This window comes from Schistocerca cancellata, chromosome 6 (assembly GCF_023864275.1).
Source record: "Schistocerca cancellata isolate TAMUIC-IGC-003103 chromosome 6, iqSchCanc2.1, whole genome shotgun sequence".
NCBI lineage: Eukaryota > Metazoa > Arthropoda > Insecta > Orthoptera > Acrididae > Schistocerca > Schistocerca cancellata.
The window spans coordinates 674,423,134-674,446,619 of NC_064631.1; the positions used below are offsets into that span (position 1 = coordinate 674,423,134).

At 42.3% G+C, this 23,486-nt stretch overlaps 1 protein-coding gene across 1 annotated transcript in view; it reads left to right on the forward strand.

The window, feature by feature from the left end:
- LOC126191183 (uncharacterized) overlaps window positions 1-21,022 on the forward strand; it is a 211,909-nt gene extending 190,887 nt beyond the window's left edge. The window contains exon 4 of the mRNA XM_049931958.1: window positions 20,346-21,022. Coding sequence (XP_049787915.1) covers window positions 20,346-20,521 — 176 coding nt within the window. The 3' untranslated portion in view covers window positions 20,522-21,022. The remainder of the gene's footprint in view (window positions 1-20,345) is intronic.
- Window positions 21,023-23,486: the final 2,464 nt, after the last annotated feature.

The following is a 23,486-nucleotide window of genomic DNA, read 5'->3' on the forward strand; positions in this document are numbered from 1 at the left end:
TAAGTCCCATAGTGCTCAGAGCCATTTTTTTTAGTACTCACGACCCGTCCTCAAGAGCTTCAATTCTGCCAGTACGTCGAACTCCTAACTTCCAAGCTTCACAGACGCTCTTCCACGAACCTGGGGACTGGTCGTGAGTCGTGCTTGGGTAGCTCAGATGATAGAGCACTTACCCGCGAAAGGCAAAGGTCCCGAGTTCGAGTCTCAGTCCGGCACAACAGTTGTAATCTGCAACTAAGTTTGATATCAGCTCACACTCAGAGTGAAAATATCATCCTGGAAACAATGTCAAATATTCACCGAAAACTGCGAAAAAATATAGTATATAAAATATCGCTACTCGATATTGCCATTTTTATATCGATGAAGAAAATATCGCTGTTACATACAGATATTTCCTGGCGGAAATATCGATGTATCGACATTTTGTCAACAGCCCTAGTTGTGCTGCATGACAAGAGGTGCACTATAGAACATTTGTAGAGTGAAAAATGCAAACTTGGTGAATTTACAGTTCTGTTCATGCATCAGTCATATTTGTGCATGTTGTACTTCGGAAAATATAGTGTTTTGAAAACGAATGAATAATTTATAGTAGCCCTGTATTCTCATTTCCATCACGAACCAAATGTCTTCTGCTATTCTTCAACAATGGGAAACGGAAATTCAAATGAGGGCACGGGTGTGACGGCTACCTCCACTGTACATCAAGACGTGACAAAAGGCCAGAGTGGTGGGAGGTGCTGCCTCGCTTTATCCTGCGGCCGGCGCTGGCAGCGACCTGCCCGGTCAGCCGTGGCTCGGGCCCGGGACGGACTGCGCCACGCCCCAGACACGCCACGCTTCGCGGCGCCCTTTGGCGGCGAGTCCTTGGTATGTCGCTCGACATTTCGCCCCGACTTCCCTGAAATCCGGGCAGATCCGTTCCGCCCGTGCGGTCACCTTGTGGCACACAGACGTCCAGCTGTCAAAAGCCAGTTTACGACGTGGCAGTCGCCGGTGTTTGTGATGGGTTTTCACCGATGGCTATCGGACACCCACCCTCCCGAGACCTTACATGTCGGACTTCTACTTTATCGTAGTGGTTCCTGTGCAGAACCAGCTTCTAATCCGGAAAGTTGAAAGTACGAGGGTGAGCCAAATGAAAACCTTAAATTTGTAATAACAAATCGCAATTTCGCGCCATTATCCTGTGAGTTGGTAAGCGTGCTACAAACAGCGTGCAGAATGGCCTGTAGGTGGCAGCATAGTGCAGACGCACACATACCGTCACAGTATCAGTATAAAGATGGCCGCCCCACCTGCGACTTGCGCCATGAAACAACAGCGTTCTGTTATTCGGTTTTTGCGTAGTGAAGGTGTGAAAGCTATTGAAATTCAGCGACGAATCAAGGTTCAGTACGGTGATGCATGTTTGTCACAGCAGCAAGTCTACGAATGGAGTAGGAAGTTCGCAAATGGTGTGACTTCAGTGGAAGATGCTCCTCGCCCAGGTCAAGCACAACGAGTTGTGACTCCACAGAACGTTGCAGCAGTTGAAACCATACTGAAGGAAAACCGCCGAGTGGCACTGAATGACATTGCAGCATTTTTACAGATTAGTCATGGGTCAGCACACCAAATTGTGCGTGATATGCTCCAGTTTCACAAAGTGCCTGCAAGCCACAGCAGCTGACTCCTGAAGTGAGATAACGACTTGTTGATGCTTGTGAAGAACTTCTTCGGCGCTTTGAACGAGAAGGTGATGGCTTCCTTGCACAAATCGTTACTGGGGACGAAACCTGGGTTCATTTCCACCAACTGGAAAGGAAGAGAGCGAGCAAGGAATGGCGCCATTCCTCATCACCAAAACCAGAGAAGTTTCGAACAGAACCATCAGCAGGGACGGTTATGCTGACACTCTTTTGGGACGAAAAAGGCGTCATTTTGGAACATTACATGCCTAGAGGGATGCACTGTCACCAGTGCATCATACACAGATCTCCTAAAAAAATCATCAGCGGCCTGCAATCAAATCAAAGCGACGTGGATTGCTGTCAGCAGTTGTCCTTTTGCAACATGACAATGCAAGGCCCCACACTGCCCGTACAACAGTTGCAACAATCACAGACCTGCATTTTGAGTGTCTTCTTCATCCACCATACTCACCAGACCTTGCCCCAAGTGATTTCCACATGTTTGGACCACTCAAAGACGCAATGGGAGGAAAGAAGTTCCGTTCTGATGAAGAGGTACGCCACGCGGTGCATGAGTGGTTGCGCGGACTACCAAAAGGATTTTTTTTCTAAAGAAATTTATGCACTTTGTAAGCGCTGGAAGACTTGTAATGAGCGTGGGGGAGATTATGTTGAAAAGTGATACAGATTTGTACCACTTCTGCACAATAAATAATATTTAAAGAAATATTTAAGGTTTTCATTTGACTCATCCTCGTAGCATGGGTCAGTTCCATGTCCATTATATACATAGCAACAGGCACACGATGTTTGAAGCAGCCGGAGAATGCTGAACCCCAGGATTCAGTTTTTGGCGCTCTGCTGTTTCCGAAATACAATTACATAAATCATTTCCCACTGCATAAGCCGCAAATTTTGCCCTTTTTCGAGATGATACAGGTACAGAAATAATAAATTTTTGTAGACCTCTTACTAAAGTAGCTGCTGACGAAATATTTGGGAAAAAAGTTGATTATCGGTAAATGTGCACAAGAATCAGTACATACAATTCACAACTTCTCATAGAACAACAAAAATTATAAAAACAATATATTTAAACAATGAAGGCAGCAGTTAGAGTTGACGGTAAATTGAGTTCATGGTTCAGAGTAGTTTCAGGGGTAAGACAAGGCTGCAACCTGTCTCCACTGTTGTTCATATTATTCATGGATCATATGCTGAAAACAATAGACTGGCTGGGTGAGATTAAGATATGTGAACACAAAATAAGCAGTCTTGCATATGCGGATGACTTAGTTGTGATGGCAGATTCGATTGAAAGTTTGCAAAGTAATATTTCAGAGCTAGATCAGACATGTAAGGACTATGGTATGAAGATTAGCATCTCCAAAACGAAAGTAATGTCAGTGGGAAAGAAATATAAACGGATTGAGTGCCAAATAGGAGGAACAAAGTTAGAACAGGTGGACGGTTTCAAGTACTTAGGATGCATATTCTCACAGGATGGCAACATAGTGAAAGAACTGGAAGCGAGGTGTAGCAAAGCTAATGTAGTGAGCGCTCAGCTACGATCTACTCTCTTCTGCAAGACTAAGTTATCTGTGCACCGTTCAATCTTCCGACCAACTTTGTTGTATGGGAGCGAAAGCTGGGTGGATTCAGGTTACCTTATCAACAAGGTTGAGGTTACGGATATGAAAGTAGCTAGGATGATTGCAGGTACTAGTAGATGGGAACAATGGCAGGAGGTTTTCCACAATGAGGAAATCAAAGAAAAACTGGGAATGAACTCATAGATGTAGCAGTCAGGGCGAACAGGCTTAGATGGTGGGGTCATGTTACACGCATGGGAGAAGCAAGGTTACCCAAGAGACTCATGGATTCAGCAGTAGAGGGTAGGAGGAGTCGGGGCAGACCGAGGAGAAGGTACCTGGATTCGGTTAAGAATGATTTTGAAGTAATAGGTTTAACATCAGAAGAGGCATCAATGTTAGCACTGAATAGGGGATCATGGAGGAAATGTATAAGGGGGGCTATGCTCCAGACTGAACGCTGAAAGGCATAATCAGTCTTAAATTATGATGATGATGATGATGAATGAATTACAATAAATAAATAGTGTTAATTTTTGAGGGCTACACAGAGGTGCTAAGTTTAACTGGAAATCCCACAACCTAAACTCAACAAAGCGCTTTAGTTCAGATACATTTATTAATTTCTGTTGTCGTTACAAATATGTCACTTTTTACGAATCAGACTCAGCAAAGACATCAAGGGTTTAATAAGAGTATAGAAAGAAGTCAAATGCTTACAACACCTGTCAGAGTATGTTGCTGTTGTGGTCTTCAGTCCAGAGACTGGTTTGATGCAGCTCTCCATGCTACTTATCCTGTACAAGCCTGTTCATCACCGAATAACTGCTGCAACCTACATCTTCCTGAATCTGCTTAGCGAATTCATCTCTTGATCTCCCTCTACGATTTTTACCCTCCGCGCTTCCCTACTGTATTAAATTGGTGATCCCTTGACGCCTCAGAATGTGTCCTACCAACCGATCCCTTCTTCTAGTCAAGTTGTGCCACAAATTCCTCTTCTTCCCAGTTCTAGTCACTATCTCCTCATTAGTTACGCAATCTACACATCTAATCTTCAGCATTCTTCTGCAGCACCACATTTCGAAAGCTCCTATTCTCTACTTGTCTAAATTGTTTATCGACCATGTTTCACTTCCATACATGGCTACACTCCATACAAACACTTTCAGAGAAGACTTCCTGACACTTAAATCTATACTCAATGTTAACAAATTTCTCTTCTTCTGAAACGCTTTCCTCGCCACAGCCAGTCTACATTTTATATCTTCCCTACTTCGACAGTCATCCGTTATTTTGCTTCACAAATAGCAAATCTCATCTACTACTTTAAGTGTTTTATTTCCTAATCTGATATCCTCAGCACCACCTGATTTACTTCGACTTCATTTCATTATCCTCATTTTGCTTTCGTCGGTGTTCATCTTATATCCTCCTTTCAAGACATTGTCCATTCCGTTCAGCTGCTCTTCCAGGTCCTTTGCTGTCTCTTGACGGAATTACAGCGTCGTAGGCAAACCTCAAAGTTTTTATTTCTTCTCCATGGATCTTAATTCCTACACCAAATTTTTCTTTCGTTTCCTTTACTGCTTGCTCAATATAGAGATTGAATAACGTCGGAGATAAGCTACAACCCTGACTCACACCCTTCATGGTTGGCTACACGTTTTGGGAATACATCGAGATGATCCTTCTGAATGGCGAAACACGCGGTAATGGAAGAGCTGTTCGTCGCCTTTATCAAGATCGTTCTCCACAACGTCCGTCTCCATCGCATACCCTTTTCGCCACAATTGCGCAAAGATATCGAGAAAGGGCACCTTCACCGTCAGCAGGCGTCACTGAGGTGCTCCTAAGAGACGTCGCAAACCCGAACTGGAAGAGGCTGTACTGCAGCACATTGGATAGAACCTGTCAACCAGTACACCAGCACACGAGTATCTGGTTCCTGGTACACACCAGATGAAAACCCGGCGAGAATCACTGTTCAGACTATACCTGGACTCGTCTGTGAGTATAACCTGGGACCACTGTTCCAATGACCATGTACTGTGTTCTTGACACCAGGCTTTACGGGCTCTCCTATGATGAGGGGTCAGTGGAATGCACCTTTCACGTCTCCGGGCGAATAAACCATGTCTGTTCAGTCGTCTGTAGACTGTGTGTCTGTAGACAACTGATCCAGTGGCTGCGATAAGGTCCCGAGCAAGGCTACCTGCAGTACTCCGTGGCCGTCTGCGGGCATTGATGGTCAGATATCGGTCTTGTTGTGGTGTTGTACACTGTGGACGTCCCGTACTGTTGCGCCTGGACACGTTTCCTGTCTCCTGGAATCGTTGCCACAATCTTGAGATCACACTTTGTGGCACATGGAGGGTCCGTGCTGTGTTTGATCAGCCTCAAGTCGCCCTAGTATTCTACCCCTCATAACGTCATCAATATGTGCTCTTTGAGCCATTTTCAACACACAGTCATCATTAGCACATCTGTAAACGTCTGCATACATACTCGCTGCACCGTACTCTGACGTGCACCAACACACCTCTGCGTATGTGGACTGCTGCCAGCGCCACCGTGCGACGACCGCAGGTCAAATGCACCGCGTGGTCATACCCCGAGGTGATTTAAACCCGCAAACCGCCCACCAGAGCGTTGTTTCGCCATGTATCAGCATTATCCTTAATTTATGAGCATGAGTGTATTTCCAACTACCATCCCGCGCTCAAAGTATGTTAATTTACGTCTACGTTTACATCTATACTCTGCAAACCACTGTGAGATACATGGCAGCGGGTACGTCCCATTGTGCCGGTTATTAAGGATTCTTCCAGCTCTATTCACGTATGGAGCACTAGAAGAAAGTTTTGTCTGAATACGTCTTTAACCGCGGGACTGCTACGGTCGCAGGTTCGAATCCTGCCTCGGGCATGGGTGTGTGTGATGTCCTTAGGTAGTTCTAAGTTCTAGGGGACTTATGACCTAAGATGTAGAGTCCCATAGTGCTCAGAGCCATTTGAACCATTTTGAATACCTCTTTGTGTGTTGTAATTATTCTAATCTTGCCCTCACGATACGTATATTCCAAGGATCATGGTTTAAAGCGTTTGAAACCTTGTTAGTTGACTCTCTCGGGATAATATACGTCTATCTTCAAGAATCTGCTAGTTTAGTTTCTTCAGTATCTCTGTGGCACTCTTCCACGGATCAAACAAACCTGTGACCATTCGTGCTGCCCTTCTGTGCATAAGTTCAATATCCCCGATTGGTCGTATTTGGTATGCGTTCCACACACCGGCCGGTCGCACGAGTGATTTCTAAGCAGTGTACTTTGTTGGCTGGTTGCACTTCTCCAATATTCTATCAATAAACCTAAGTCTACCACCTGCTTTACCCACCACTGGGCCTATGTGATAGGGCTGTTGATAAAATATCGATATTTGCTCCAATATGTCGTCATATATGGCGATATTTTACCCGAATTATCGATATCGAAATGGCAACATCGAGTGTCGTTATTATTACTTTACGTAATATTTTTTCACAATTTCCGGGAAATACACTCCTGGAAATTGAAATAAGAACACCGTGAATTCATTGTCCCAGGAAGGGGAAACTTTATTGACACATTCCTGGGGTCAGATACATCACATGATCACACTGACAGAACCACAGGCACATAGACACAGGCAACAGAGCATGCACAATGTCGGCACTAGTACAGTGTATATCCACCTTTCGCAGCAATGCAGGCTGCTATTCTCCCATGGAGACGATCGTAGAGATGCTGGATGTAGTCCTGTGGAACGGCTTGCCATGCCATTTCCACCTGGCGCCTCAGTTGGACCAGCGTTCGTGCTGGACGTGCAGACCGCGTGAGACGACGCTTCATCCAGTCCCAAACATGCTCAATGAGGGACAGATCCGGAGATCTTGCTGGCCAGGGTAGTTGACTTACACCTTCTAGAGCACGTTGGGTGGCACGGGATACATGCGGACGTGCATTGTCCTGTTGGAACAGCAAGTTCCCTTGCCGGTCTAGGAATGGTAGAACGATGGGTTAGATGACGGTTTGGATGTACCGTGCACTATTCAGTGTCCCCTCGAAGATCACCAGTGGTGTACGGCCAGTGTAGGAGATCGCTCCCAACACCATGATGCCGGGTGTTGGCCCTGTGTGCCTCAGTCGTATGCAGTCCTGATTGTGGCGCTCACCTGCACGGCGCCAAACACGCATACGACCATCATTGGCACCAAGGCAGAAGCGACTCTCATCGCTGAAGACGACACGTCTCCATTCGTCCCTCCATTCACGCCTGTCGCGACACCACTGGAGGCGGGCTGCGCGATGTTGGGGCGTGAGCGGAAGACGGCCTAACGGTGTGCGGGACCGTAGCCCAGCTTCATGGAGACGGTTGCGAATGGTCCTCGCCGATACCCCAGGAGCAACAGTGTCCCTAATTTGCTGGGAAGTGGCGGTGCGGTCCCCTACGGCACTGCGTAGGATCCTACGGTCTTGGCGTGCATCCGTGCGTCGCTGCGGTCCGGTCCCAGGTCGACGGGCACGTGCACCTTCCGCCGACCACTGGCGACAACATCGATGTACTGTGGAAACCTCACGCCCCACGTGTTGAGCAATTCGGCGGTACGTCCACCCGGCCTCCCGCATGCCCACTATACGCCCTCGCTCAAAGTCCGTCAACTGCGCATACGGTTCACGTCCACGCTGTCACGGCATGCTACCAGTGTTAAAGACTGCGATGGAGCTCCGTATGCCACGGCAAACTGGCTGACACTGACGGCGGCGGTGCACAAATGCTGCGCAGCTAGCGCCATTCGACGGCCAACACCGCGGTTCCTGGTGTGTCCGCTGTGCCGTGCGTGTGATCATTGCTTGTACAGCCCTCTCGCAGTGTCCGGAGCAAGTATGGTGGGTCTGACACACCGGTGTCAATGTGTTCTTTTTTCCATTTCCAGGAGTGTATTTGAAATTGTTCTTTTGAAACTGTAGTAGAAAAATTTTACTTTCACTATGTAAAGGAGACTTACTAATTTTGAGCTTTCACCACGTCCACATCAAGTCTTTCTCTTCGACTGTGTGAAGCAAGTACAGGAGGCACGAAGAAGAAGTCCGATAACACTGGAAGGGGTGGGGGGGGGGGGGGGGGTCAAAGGAATAACAAGATTTCCGATGTGAAGAAATAGCATACCAATCGCGTTATAAAAACAATTTTTAACGCAACTAGCGTACTATTTCTTCACATTGCAATTCTTCAAAAATAGTTACTGAAGATTATGAACAAAAATCTAAATGACAAGATTGGTCTTTGAGGTGGGCGGAAACGTGTGTGTGTGGGGGGGGGGGGGGGGGGGGGGGGGGGGGAATCCTGACAGAGTCGGTGCTCGGCGCTACCAACAGAAACTATAGTGCTTAGCTGTACCACGCTATTCTGACACTACAACTGTTGTGTCGCTAGTGTTTACAGAAATGAAAAAAAAAACGAATAAATCGACATAAAGTGTTCCGGACAAATCCGATATGTGACGGAACCGAAGAATGGATCTATCGAACACCTTTTATTGTGCCACTTACACGCAGCTAGCATTGTCAGCAAAGTGCTTATCGCCAAGCGTGAACGAGCATCGACTTCCTTTCAGTTCTTGCTCTAATAATAAGAGGGATAAGCAGACTACTGGCTTACTGATCTGCAGAATACCTAATAATAAATCAATACTTATATACAGGGTGAGTCACCTAACATTACCGCTGGATATATTTCGTAAACCACATCAAATACTGACGAATCGATTCCACAGACCGAACGTAAGGAGAGGGGCTAGTGTAATTGGTTAATACAAACCATAAAAAAATGCACGGAAGTATGTTTTTTAACACAAACCTACGTTTTTTTAAATGGAACCCCGTTAGTTTTGTTTGCACATCTGAACATATAAACAAATACGTAATCAGTGCCGTTTGTTGCATTGTAAAATGTTAATTACATCCGGAGATATTGTAACCTAAAGTTGACGCTTGAGTACCACTCCCCCGCTGTTCGATCGTGTGTATCGGAGAGCACCGAATTACGTAGGGATCCAAGGGGAACGGTGATGGACCTTAGGTACAGAAGAGACTGGAACAGCACATTACGTTCACATGCTGACACCTTTTTATTGGTCTTTTTCACTGACGCACATGTACATTACCATGAGGGGTGAGGAACACGTACACACGTAGTTTCCGTTTTCAATTCCGGAGTGGAATAGAGTGTGTCCCGACATGTCAGGCCAATAGATGTTCAATGTGGTGGCCATCATTTGCTGCACACAATTGCAATCTCTGGCGTAATGAATGTCGTACACGCCGCAGTACATCTAGTGTAACGTCGCCGCAGGCTGCCACAACACGTTGTTTCGTATCCTCTGGGGTTGTAGGCACATCACGGTACACATTCTCCTTTAACGTACCCCACAGAAAGAAGTCCAGAGGTGTAAGATCAGGAGAACGGGCTGGCCAATTTATGCGTCCTCCACGTCCTATGAAACGCCCGTCGAACGTGTACCTCACCCCTCATGGTAATGTACATGTGCGTCAGTGAAAAAGACCAATAAAAAGGTGTTAGCATGTGGACGTAATGTGCTGTTCCAGTCTCTTCTGTACCTAAGGTCCATCACCGTTCCCTTTGGATCCCTATGTAATTCGGTGCTCTCCGATACACACGATCGAACAGCAGAGGAGTGGTACTCAAGCGTCAACGTTAGGTTACAATATCTCCGGATGTAATTAACATTTTACAATGCAACAAACGGCACTGATTACGTATTTGTTTATGTGTTCAGATGTGCAAACAAAACTAACGGGGTTCCATTTAAAAAAAACGTAGGTTTGTGTTAAAAAACATACTTCCGTGCAGTTTTTTATGGTTTGTATTAACCAATTACACTAGCCCCTCTCCTCACGTCCGGTCTGTGGAATCGATTCGTCAGTATTTGATGTGGCTCAAATGGCTCTGAGCACTATGGGACTCAACATCTTAGGTCATAAGTCCCCCAGAACTTAGAACTACTTAAACCTAACTAACCTAAGGACATCACACACATCCATGTCCGAGGCAGAATTCGAACCTGCGACCGTAGCAGTCCCGCGGTTCCGGACTGCAGCGCCAGAACAGCTAGACCACCGCGGCCGGCTTATTTTATGTGGTTTACGAAATATATCCAGCGGTAACGTTAGGTGACTCACCCTGTATACAGCTCTAAAACCGGCAAAATATTTTTATAGGCCGGTACGTCGATGGCTTTTCCGTCGATATACCGACACTTTTCTTCTATATATAGACGGCCGATAATAATACTTTTTTAAATATCGATATATCGGTTCAAATGGCTCTAAGCACTATGGGGCATCTGAGGTCATCACTCCCCTGCACTTAGAACTACTTAAACCTAACTAACCTAAGGACGTCACACACATCCATGCCCGAGGCAGGATTCGAATCTTCGACCGTAGCAGCAGCGCGGTTCCGGACTGAAGCGCCTAGAACCGCTCGCTCACAGCGGCCAGCTGTTATATCTGATTCGCGATATTTTTAAAAATATCAACAGTCCTACTATGTGATCATTCCAAGTCATACTTGTATGAGTTGGCCGATGCCAACAGTGATTCATCGATATTATAGTCATAGGATACTATGTTTTTTCCTTTTGTGAAGTGCACAATTTTTCATTTTTGAACGTTTAAAGTAAGTTGCCAGTCTTTGCACCACTTCGAAATCTTATCAAGATCTGACTGAAAAATGTATGCAGCTTCTTTCAGACCGTACTGCATTACCGACATCTGCATCACATGCAAGAAGTCTGATGCTGGTATTAATATTGTCTGCAAGGTCATTAATATACACCATGAACAGCAAGGGTCCCAACACACTTCCCTGGGGCACACTCAAAGTTACTTCTGCGGCTGAAAAATACCATCCATCCAAGATAATATGCTGTGTCTCCCATCCCAAAAAGTACTGAATCCAGTCACAAAATTCACTTAATTCCCATCGTGTGACCAGAATCACATCATAAACCTTTTCAAATGGCTCACCTGAGTGTGTACGCCACACTACCGCAATCTGCAGGGGGCACCAAATTCATATTGTTGATGAAAGAAACGTTTCACAAAACGCCTAGCATCAAGCGCACTTTGGTCTGTCGATTATTCATATGATTTTGAAACACATCACAGTTGGTTTTTGAACATTTTTAACACATTCTAAGTCGATTTCTGAACGAATCATGATTTTTGAATGCATACACTGCGTACGTGATGTCTCTGTCAAGGGAATCCCCATTACATCTAGAAATAGAAAGCTCTCCCCCAGACAAAAGGCGACGGGACTATGGGGACTGAGCCGAATTAATTTATGTGGTTCATTGGGCGTGCGAATGATAATCATCATAATAATTAGCGAAACACATAGACTCATACTACCAGAGTGGAAGCACACGACTAACTGGAATAACAAGTAAGAAAGATTACATATTCTCTTCTCCGTGTATCCAAGAAAACGAAATTTTGACAGAAAATTTTTGATAGATCAGTTCACTACTAAGGGCCTATTGCAAAGTCCGTGCTTAGCAGCCACTTAAGTTCTATTGTGAAAACGAGTTGTACGAACATAAAATAACGTCTAGCCAGGGAACAAAAGTGGGATAACTAAACCGGTGACTGTGGCACGGTTAGTGAAGTTAACCAGAGAATAGGATTTGACAATTTGACAATGGCAAGAACAGTTACAGAATTAGTGATAACAAGATTGTTTGTTAGAACGAAGAAGGAGAAGAATGGGGACATCAAACAAATTATATGGAAAAATATGACGATTCCAATTTTGTGCAAAAATTTCATACTACTGACTACTTTTCGATCTCATGTTGAGAAACTGGAGCATATGAATGAAATGTGAAACTCTTTCCCGACATAAAGCTTTTTGCTTGTACTGGGCCTAAAGGGCTTTCGGTATTGGTACTTCGTGAATTATATTCTCCCGTGTTATTTATGTAGATAAGGTAGACAAAAATGATCATTTGTGCCAAAGCAGGCTCGCTTATTTGGCGTGTGTTACAATTGCTGCAACATTAGAAAAGCCTGTTTCCTTTGATCTAGCAGACATTGACAAAATAGACGTAATCAAATCGAGAAACCACATGAGTCTTGGGTACTATTCGCATTAACAGCTTTTGCAGTATTTGACAACGACATTTTGATCTTTCATGTAGCAAAACGTTCGACGAAGTTGATTAGGTAATAGATTCTTTCGCATAAAGGAAAGCACGGCGTATAAACCTGTAGTAAGATAAGAGAGAAGAATTGTACTGTCTTGCTTGTCCCTTGTCTTTACTGGTTTTGTGTTTCCTATACGGTATTTAATTTTATGTCACACAAAAGAGAAAGTTATAAGCTAATAGGCAATAAAAATTCACTAGACGCCTTCCTGAGAGACAATCTCCATTCCTTCCAAATTATTAAGTGTAGACCAGATTGGCTCGAATTCAAAGAAATAGTATCGGCAGCAACTGGAAGATTTACACCAGATAAATTAACAAATGACGGAGCTGATCCTCCTTGATACTCAAACCGGGTCAGAACACTGTTGCAGAAACAACGAGACAAACATGCCAAATTTAAACAGACGCAACATCTCCAAGATTGGCGATCTTTTACACAAGCTCGAAATTTAGCGCGGACTTTAATGCGCGATGCTTATAACAGTTTCCACAACGAAACTTTGTCTCGAAACCTGGCAGAAAATCCAAAGAGATTTTGGTCGTGTGTGAAGCATGTTACCGGCAAGAAACAATCATCGCCTTGTCTGCGCGATAGCAACGGAAATACTATCGAAGACAGTGCTATAGAAGTAAATGTCCTCGGAGTAGTGAAGCAGCTTAAATCACTTAATAACAGCAAGTCTTCTGGTCCAGACTGTATACCAATTAGGTTCCTTTCAGAGTATGCTGATGCATTAGCTCCATACTTAACAATCATATACAACCGTCCGCTCGACGAAAGATACGTACCCAAAGACTGGAAAGTTGCACAGGTCACACCAATATTCAAGAAAGGTAGTAGGAGTAATCCAGCGTAATTACAGGCCCATATCATTAACGTCGATATGCAGCAGGATTCTGGAACATGTATTGTGTTCGAACATAATGAATTACCTCGAAGAAAACGGTCTACTGACAGACAGCCAACATGGGTTTAGAAAACATCGTTCTTGTAAAACACAACTAGCTCTTTCTTCGCATGAAGTGTTGAGTGCTATTGACAAGGGATTTCAGATCAATTCCGTATTTCTAGATTTCCGGAAGGCTTCTGACACTGTACCCCGCAAGTGGCTTGTAGTGGAATTGCGTGTTTATGGAATATCGTCTCAGTTATGTGACTGGATGTGTGACTTCCTGTCAGAGAGTCATAGTTCAGGAAGTTTTCGAGTAAAACAGTAGTGATTTCTGGCGTTCCCAAGGTAGTGTTATAGGCCCCTTGCTGTTCCTTATCTATATAAACGATTTGGGAGATAATCTGAGCAGCCGTCTTAGGTTGTTTGCAGATGACGCTGTCGTTTATCGACCTATAAAGTCATCAGAAGATCAAAACAAATTGCAAAACGATTTAGAAAAGATATCTGAATGGTGCGAAAACTGACAGTTGACCCAAACTAACGAAAAGTGTGAGGTCATCCAAATGAGTGCCAAAAGAAATTCGTTTAACTTCGGTTACACGATAAATCAGTCTAATCTAAAGGCCGTAAATTCAACTAAATACCTAGGAATTACAATTACGAACAACTAAAATTGGAAGGAACACATAAACTGCGTTTTATTGGCAGGAGACTTAGAAAATGTAACAGACCTACTAAGGAGACTGTCTACACTACGCTTGTCCGTCCTCTTTTAGAATACTGCTACCCGGTGTGGGATCCTCACCAGATAGGACTGACGGAGTACATCGAAAAAGTTCAAAGAAGTGCAGCGCGTTTTGTATAATCGCGAAATATCGGAGAGGGTGTCACTGAAATGATACAGGATATGGGCTGGACATCATTAAAAGAAAGGCGTTTTTCGTTGCGACGGAATCTTCTCACGAAATTCCCATCACCAACTTTCTCCTCCGAATACGAAAATATTTCGTTGACACCGACCTACAAAGGGAGAAATGATCACCACGATAAAATAATGGAAATCAAGAGCCCGTACGGAAACATATAGGTGTTCGTTCTTTCCTCGCGCTATACGAGATTGTAATAATAGATAATTGTGAAGGTGGTTCGACGAACCCTCTGCCAGCCACTTAAATGTGATTTGCGGAATGTCCGTGTAGATGTAGAAAGAGTGTAAATTTTCTGAAGAGTTCTTATGCTCCCGGTCACAAATAATCCCACCCAGTATTAATTGTGAGGTTTTTTTTCTGTTGAAAGGGTTAGGATGTCAAACCGGTCGACTGGGGGCAGGACAGACACCACAGGACTTTTTATTTGCATTCCACAGAGCGAAATACAGTAACGAACTATAGAAGAATGCTGTGTGAGAGACGTGGCTCTGTACTTTGGTATACATAAGGCCAAATATCATGTCTTAAATTTCCTCGAACATATACGTTTTATATATACATTTTTTTAAAAAAAAATAGATTTTTTTTAGAGTTTTGATGTTCTATCTCAAACGAGCGAGGGGGAGGGGGGGGCGGCGCCACTATCAAGTTTTTGCCCCGGTTATGAAATATTACAGATCCGGGACTGATTGCGCTACACTGTTTACAGAAAAACATCACTCATGCATGCTAATCCTTAGAAGTCTGTAGCCCTGGATGCGTGTGTTTGCTTAACTTACTTCATACACACTGAATTTCGGCCTAGCTGCTACGACATGAGTATGGCAACAGTGCTAACTCGTCACGAAACCACAAACCTCAAAGAATCTCCAATTATCACGACCAGAAAGTTGCCGTAGTTTTTGAATCATTTCATACAGCCTGCTATTGGAAAGCAGTAAAAGACGAAGACAGATAGGGTCGGGTAACTGTCTTGCTATCAACAGAGAGCAAAACAAAAAGGCAAACCTCCCAATTCCCGCTAGTTTCACAGGAGTGAGCGAATGGTTGTTGCAGCCGACGGCTGTCGCAGTTGTTGCAATTGGTGAATGAACTGCCGTTGACGATGTAGTTCCATCTTGTGCTGCCACAACCTCAAAAACTCAGGATCCACGATTGCACAATGAGTAATATCCTCGTCGCCAATTTACTATCCTACTAGGCACGGGTAGAAACACACGGGGCTACGGTGACCGGTAGAACAAATGACAGTACGGAGTGGATGGCAACAATTAAGTCCACATAGAGAACGATGTGGGTAGAATCAGAGTCCAAAAAACAGCAAGGTCGTCTGAAGCGTTCAAGAACAGTCGAGACTGAACAGTGAAAGGGAGAAAACCACAAAAAAGCAATGGTCGAACACTGTATCATATGGCGCAGTGTGATGGCAACGCTAGATAATAGGCAAGTGGCAGTAGGTGACCTCGCGCTCGTACTTACACGCAGAACTCCAGATGGTGCACACATTGTACCCTACGTGCGCTTTCTGCAGAGTATGTACTTGCCAGCAGCACGCTAACCACTTTAGTTTGCTGTGATGTCCCGCGTTACAAGCGAGTTTTCTCGTTTCAAATACTGTCTTGAAGCTGCCAACGATACGCTCCTGTGGCAGCGTAATCTGCGCGATAACATGTGTTCAGGTTGTCCCGCAGATGCGGTAGGATATAGGTACCGTACCGCTAATCAAAGTGTAATATTAACAAGTTTTTGTAGAGAAATCACACGCCACTGATAGGGCAAATCGTGAGTCCAAATACGGGGAGTGTCGCTTTTAGGAAATTATGTTGTATTTAAGAGCCGGCGTTGAGGCCGTGCGGTTCTAGGCGCTACAGTCTGGAGCCGAGCGACCGCTACGGTCGCAGGTTCGAATCCTGCCTCGGGCATGGATGTGTGTGATGTCCTTAGGTTAGTTAGGTTTAATTAGTTCTAAGTCCTAGGCGACTGATGACCTCAGAAGTTAAGTCGCATAGTGCTCAGAGCCATTAGAACCATTTTGTATTTAAGAAGGAAGCGGGTTACTCCAGATTTTGTTACCAACCTCGCTATTATTGAAGCACGCAAAGATTCTTTGCCAAAGAGTATTAGTATTAATTTACAGACGCCGTGGATTTGTACAACTGAAGAAGTAAACACAGTTCTCAAAAGTATTTCGCAATGACATCAATTGAAAATATGGAATTCATTATTTATTTATCAAAGTAACAACTGGTATCAGTAGTGTGAACAAGAATCGGTAAATCTTTGAAGGTGCAATGTTTCGAATGTGCAGATGATGGTTTGATTGATTTTGGATAAAGTGTTTTTACTTCAGCAGCGTTCCTGATATGTAATTCAAGTTAATGACAGTACTTAAATCATCTTGCCACTGTGAGGAATAGGCTAATTACTACCCAACAGGAGATTGCAAAATGTATGCCTGCCCGCTAGCTGCAAAACAGATGGGAAATATTATAAGACCATGTAAACACTGTCCAACATTTTTGGGAAGAACTACAACTAGAGCATCAGTTGCATGGCAGGTCTGTTCACTCAAAACACCTGCAACGACCATTCACCACATTTGAGAAAGTTGGCATCGTATTCAACCTTCAGTGATCGGTATCAGGAATTGCTGGAAATCCTACCCAAAGATTATACGACCTACATAACAGTAGCAATTTGAAATTTCATGTGTTTGTTACATCGAAAGCATACATGGAAAGAAAACAGAGATATCTGGCCACGTAGCTGACATGGGGTTGCCCAGCTGGATTGAAAATCATATTATTGTGTGGAATGAGTCGTCTGTGTTACATTAGCCATCTCCACACTGAATGCCAAGAAAAAGTATGGACATTATTTATTTATCTTCTGTTTGTGTTTTAATTCTCATTTCAGAAAACCAGAAATTCTGTATATACTGTTAATCTTCGTAAGCTTTTCTATCTTCTTCAATTTCCACCTCAAAGTAGAACAAAATTGTTATTTACTACTCTACTTGCCGACTTCCTCGATTTCCCAATTAAATGATGCGCCGTCACAATTCAGACTTTTCATTACGGTATTATTGTTTACGGCCGTGTTTCACATCTTAGGCGACACAAAAATTTTTTACATTAATATTTGACAATATTTGGTAAGGTAGCGTGCCTGAGCGGTCTAAGACGCTCATATAAAGCACCAATCCGAAAGGCCGTGGGTTTGAATTCCACTGCTGCCACAAAGTTTTAATTGGACCAGTTCTGCAGTAGCATCTGGAGCAAGTAGTAGTAGCCCCCATGTAGTATTTGGACGTACAACTCGGTGCTGCGGCCATTACCTTTCAGAAAGGCATAATGTAGATAATGCTCGAGTGAACATCAGTCTCCACACACACACACAACACACACACAGAGAGAGAGAGAGAGAGAGCAGTTTTCCTGATTAATTTACATTTCCCATTGTTTACACCAATGAGGAATTTTCTCAAGATCCCTCTGTAAATGAACAGACTTGTAACAGGTTTTCACGAATGTTGGAAATATCGGTACCGGTATCACCTTTGAAGAGGGTCGAATGATTAGGGTAAGACTGTTGAAAAAGTGTACAGGAAATTCCTGTTAATAGGTACCTAAGTAACACTCACATGTAGAAGACCAAAATTACATTACTTTATTGTACAGTTTGCTGGCCATATGTGTAGAAAATACTCTCATAGGAAGGATACAAAGAACCAACTAATTGTAACAGTAAGCTGCATTGCAAAGCTAAAACACAACTACACACAAAGAAACTAGTCTTCTGAATTGTGCACCGTTGATACTGTTCGGTGCGAAGTCCCCATCAGATTAGATGCCCAGTTCTAACTGAACCCCAGATCTTAACATTGCAGTAAGGAACCATGTTCTGTCTCCCTACGTTTGATGGAGTCCGGTATTATGTTATACCAGCAAATTGTGTCATGATACTAGCCTTACTGCATCTTATTTCGTAAGCAAACACCAGGCAGTGCATGGTGACAGATAATATGTTTCATTGCTTCAGTTTAATATGTTACTGATGTTTCTTGCACTTCCCTTCAACTGTTTTAATAGGCTGTTCACAAAGACTTTAAACTTCTAATGGCAGCAATAGCCACTGTAAGGGAACAGATGCATGACATGGGAGTAGATGTGATGAAGTGAAGTCCATACTTCCCATCATTCTTTAGGATACAGACTATGAACTGGCACTGGCTAAATTACAAGTGCCTATTTTTATTGATGGTTATGTTTTAACCTATAAATTATTGTGTATTATAACTTTTCACATGAAATGTAGAATTAATTTACTTAATGACAACTACTGTTACTACATCCCTGTTTGGAAATTGAAGGCCCAGCTATGCTGAACAGTAAACAACTTGTTTTCCGGATTATGGTAATAGTCGGCAGAGTTACTACTTTTCCTGTTTTATTATTGGTATTAAGTCTCATTTTATGTATGCCATTACCAGATTGTACAATCTATTCTACTTTAATTTCATGATATCATTTCTTCACAATCAACATCAAGAAACAGAAGAAAAATTAACAAAAAGATGATCAGTATTGATCATTTCAGTAACTACTTCATTAGAAAATGAAGAAATAAGGATTTAACAGAAACTTGGAATGGCAAAATTACATTTTATAACTCTATTTTAATAATACTGAAAAAATTGAAAATTATGTTTCATGTAGAATATTTTGAAACAGGGCTCAAAGTACAATCATACATCACATAGTTTGCATGTTAAACTGGTCCAACAATTCACTGTGTGATGTCATTTGAGCACTTTAAATAATTGCAGATGTAAGTTTGTTTTGATGCCACTGCACACAACACTTTTAATAAAGTACGGATCACAAAATTCTCAGCAGAATGAAATTGCCCCACAGAATGAATGTCTGGTACAAACACACAGCAGGAATTGATGGAAACTACACTACACAATCCCATCTGTTTGCAGGCAAGTGCTGTTGGTACCCATATTGTTGTATTACTGTGTTCCGCATTTTGTGACGAGTGTTTACAGGCCGTGCTGACGTGAAATTTTAGGAGTGTTTTGATGTTTATAACCTGGTTTTGTACTGCTTTAGTTTATGTAAACTGATATTACTAGTGCAATAAGTAAATAACCCAGTCAGATACAATGGATATATTCTGACGGTACTCACTTGTGTTTCGTCGTAAATTAAAACAAATCTATGTACTACAGTATACTACTTTGTTTTTAGTTGCTTTGGTAATATTCTCCTGAATATTAAATCCTTTGGCACAATTGTTCATATTTTTGGCAGGAAAGGATTAAAGGGGTACTAACTGTGGCTGTTAGATGTGCACTTACAGTAAGTAATTTTATCGCTATATCTTTTTTCCCCAATCACTAAAACTTAATAGGTCATATTTATTAATATTTCAGACACAGAAAGTTAGACAAATAAAATACGTTCACTCATTGTGGATGTAAGCAGCGTTGATCATTTGTGGAAATTTAAAGTTGTGTGCCAAACTAGTTCTCAAACACAGCTGCTGGTTTGTAGCTCCTTCTTTGTTCCTTCCACAGTTTTAAATTGTTAAAGAGGATCAATGTGGCAACTCTTCTGCAAAAGTAAAATTTTTTGATCATAAATTATCCTACTGAAGATGTGGTAATATCCAACTCTCTTCCTTGTATTGTATCCTGGACATCGACAACTCAATGTGCACACCTCTGTGGAGTTTGGAAGGAATTGAGCTTTGAACTGAACTGTGGCTAAAGTGACTCATTCAGAAACATAATAGATTTTATATCCAGATTTCAGAACCAGCTTTTGACTTATCGTAAATTATCAGTGAGATGTTCTGTTTGTGTATTTGTTCCTTCTCTTATAGTTTTCTTACACTCTCAGTTACGTGTTCGTCTCTCTTTTTCTCACATCTGCACAATCTTAGAATGTGACACTCTATGTTCTGTGATGGCAGGTGACTGCAAGACATGTGCTGGCTGCGAAGAGGCCAACGCCAGTGACTGGCCGCGCTGCTGCCAGCATGGGGGCTACTGCTGCTACGAGCTGGTCGCCGCCTGCAACTCCTGTAACATCACAGTCTTGCAGCCATTCTGCAGCAAACACCTCAAACGGTGCTTCGAATCCAACTGAAGTTGTGCTTCAAAAAGCCACTGAATTGGCAGGAGGGTGACAAATTGGAAGCTAGTCACTAGTTGTCATGCAGTTGATTACACATTCGTGCATCAGACTGCTGTAGGACTGCTGTAGAGGTTCTCCTATTTTTAATTTGAATATTTAGTTCTTTTCATAGCCATCAATTAAATTTCAAAGGTTACAGTATTACAACTTACATATTGTAAGAGTAAATATTCTGTGCGCAAATAAACCATCATTACAGGAAAGAGACTTAAATTTGCCTACCACCTGACTCACATATATCATATCTCATATCAGCCTTATTGATTGTATCCACAGATGGCAGGCCCACTATCTTTTGTACTTGCTATCAGGCACTAATGTTCATGAATGCAGAAGTATTTGTGTGTAATTTAATACTCTTTTGTGGTTGTTCATTAACAGTTAAGAATTAAATGTATTCTCCAAAATAACTAACTGTAAACAACATTTTGTTGAATAAATATTTACAAATTATTTTGTTTCAATTTACTACTTTAACCGCACTAAACACATGTTATAATAGCCATATTACATACTTTTGGAGCTAGTCTGTGAAACAGCAGGTGGAAAAACAGGTCATCACACCTAGAATTTTCCTAATATGGCACTGGACACAGATTCGGGAGAAGCAATAGTCATTTTTCCATCATTTGACATACATTCAGCCTGCATGCTATTCCAAATCACTGTGAGACTTGTCTATTACTGTTTCATGATTTAATGATGTTCAATTGAGTGGATTATCAGTGCCCAAACTTTTTCTGACTATCACACATGTGCGCACATTTTTTATTCAAGCACGTCTCATTTACAATTTGAAAATTGCCCTTATATAAAATATATTCTAAATGAACATGGATGAGACATTGGATGGTACTGAAATGTTCATCAGCAGTGATGTATTGATTACTTTCAGCCTTTCGAAGGACCAGGTCACTCTGGCAATACTCTTAAAAAATGTTCAAATGTGTGTGAATTCTTAAGGGATCATACTGCTGGGGTCATCAGTCCCTAGACTTACACACTACTTAAACTAACTTATGCTAAGAACAACACACACACCCATGCCCAAGGGAGGACTCAAACCTCCAGTGGGAGGGGCTGCACAATCCATGATATGACACTTCTAATCATGCAGCCACTCCATGCGGCTCAATAGTCTAAATTTTACTCCATATCTGTATACATAAATGTTACAGAACAGTGTGAACATTAGTACTTGCACCAAACGTCTCTCGGTTAAACTGTATCAAGCCACCAGGTAACTGCAAGACTGATCTAATCTTCATACGTCAAAAACAGTATTTTAAAATGTGGCGTACAATTGTTTGTGTATCTGTATAATAGTTGCAGACTAGTTTTCTTACTGCATGCAGTCTGGGAAAACTCCTGATGTTGCTGGTTACCCAGTGTGGAAGTGTAGGGCACATAAAGCTCCATACAGCACCAGTACAAAGTAGGCAAGATCTTCTGACTTGCAGGAATAGATAGTTATGCAAGGGCATCTTTATCATGGCTGAGGGATATGGTAAACTTTAGTAGTTGCTGCTCACTGCTCGTCACCTCTTACCACTTATTCTCCCACTGTTTCAAGAACACCATACTGTAGAGCAAGGAGATTGCATACAAAGGACTTACAAGCCTCTTTGGTTGCATTATTCATTGACTTTTTGGTTTTGACACCCATGTGGCCAAGTACTGAGCAGAACTATATTTAATTCCCTTGCCTCTCTGATTTAATAACTTCATATACAATATCTTGACCTGCTACTCATCTGGTCACAAATACTAAATACCCTTAAAATTGATCTGTGAATCATAGCAAACAAGAAACTTCTTGCAGATTAAATTTCATGCACTCCTGTACCTTCGGAATGAACACAGCTCAAAATACTGTGAATTCTCCCAGAAGGGAAATTCTAAATCTGCAAAAACATCTAAGCAGTTTAGTGAGATGTTTATGCTTAACTCTGTTTGGGTGTAGTATTATAAAGTTGCAGTGCCTGTACTGGAATATACACTTCTTTTTAAAGTTTTGACCTAATGAATGCTTAATTTTCCACATTCAACAGAACTCTTAGGCATCTGAGCCACATTTGCATGTAGAATCATTGAAAATCTTGGGGAGAGACAAATCAGTAAGTTGACATATTTTGCATATTTTCATTCAATAATGCCGTATGGGATAATGTTCTAGGGTAACTCATCATGCAAAAAACATGCTGTGAGAATAATACGTGGTGCTCACTCACGATCGTGTTGTAGACATCTATTTAAGGAGTTGGGCATTCTGACTTCTGCTTCACAGTATAGTTATTCCCTCTTGAAGGCTGCTGTAAATAATCCATTGCAGATCAAGAGGAATGATGAAGTACACAATTTCAACACCAGAAGGAAAAATGATAGTCTCTGCTCCACATTAAGGTTGTCTTCAGTACAAAAAGGGATGCACAGTGCTGCAACTAATTTTTTTTTTTATAATTTACCCTGTGATAAGAAACGTCTGACAGACAGTAAAGTAAGATTTGATAACAAACTGAGAAAGTTTTTCCTTGACAACTCCTTCTATTCCGTAGAAGAATTTCTATTATTGTAATGTGTAAAATATATGGGCAGGAATTACTAACTTACATCTGTTATATCTTTTTCTTTTCTTTTTGAAAAAAGAAAGGAATCAAATGTGTTCAGAATGTAGCTGCATTTACAAATTAATTTGTGATGTGAATGTATAATGACTCGTTCCACATCATTACAATCTATCAGGCAAAATGATCATGAAACAAGTAACTAACTAACTACAAAGTGTTGAGTGTTAAAAAAAGTGTTCCATATTTTGCTGTGAAACACTTCTCTTCTACTGCTAGCTCTTTGCTATTATGAAAGGCCACAGAATGCTGTAACTAAATGAGGACACATTCCTCCATTTTTTTCCATGGAT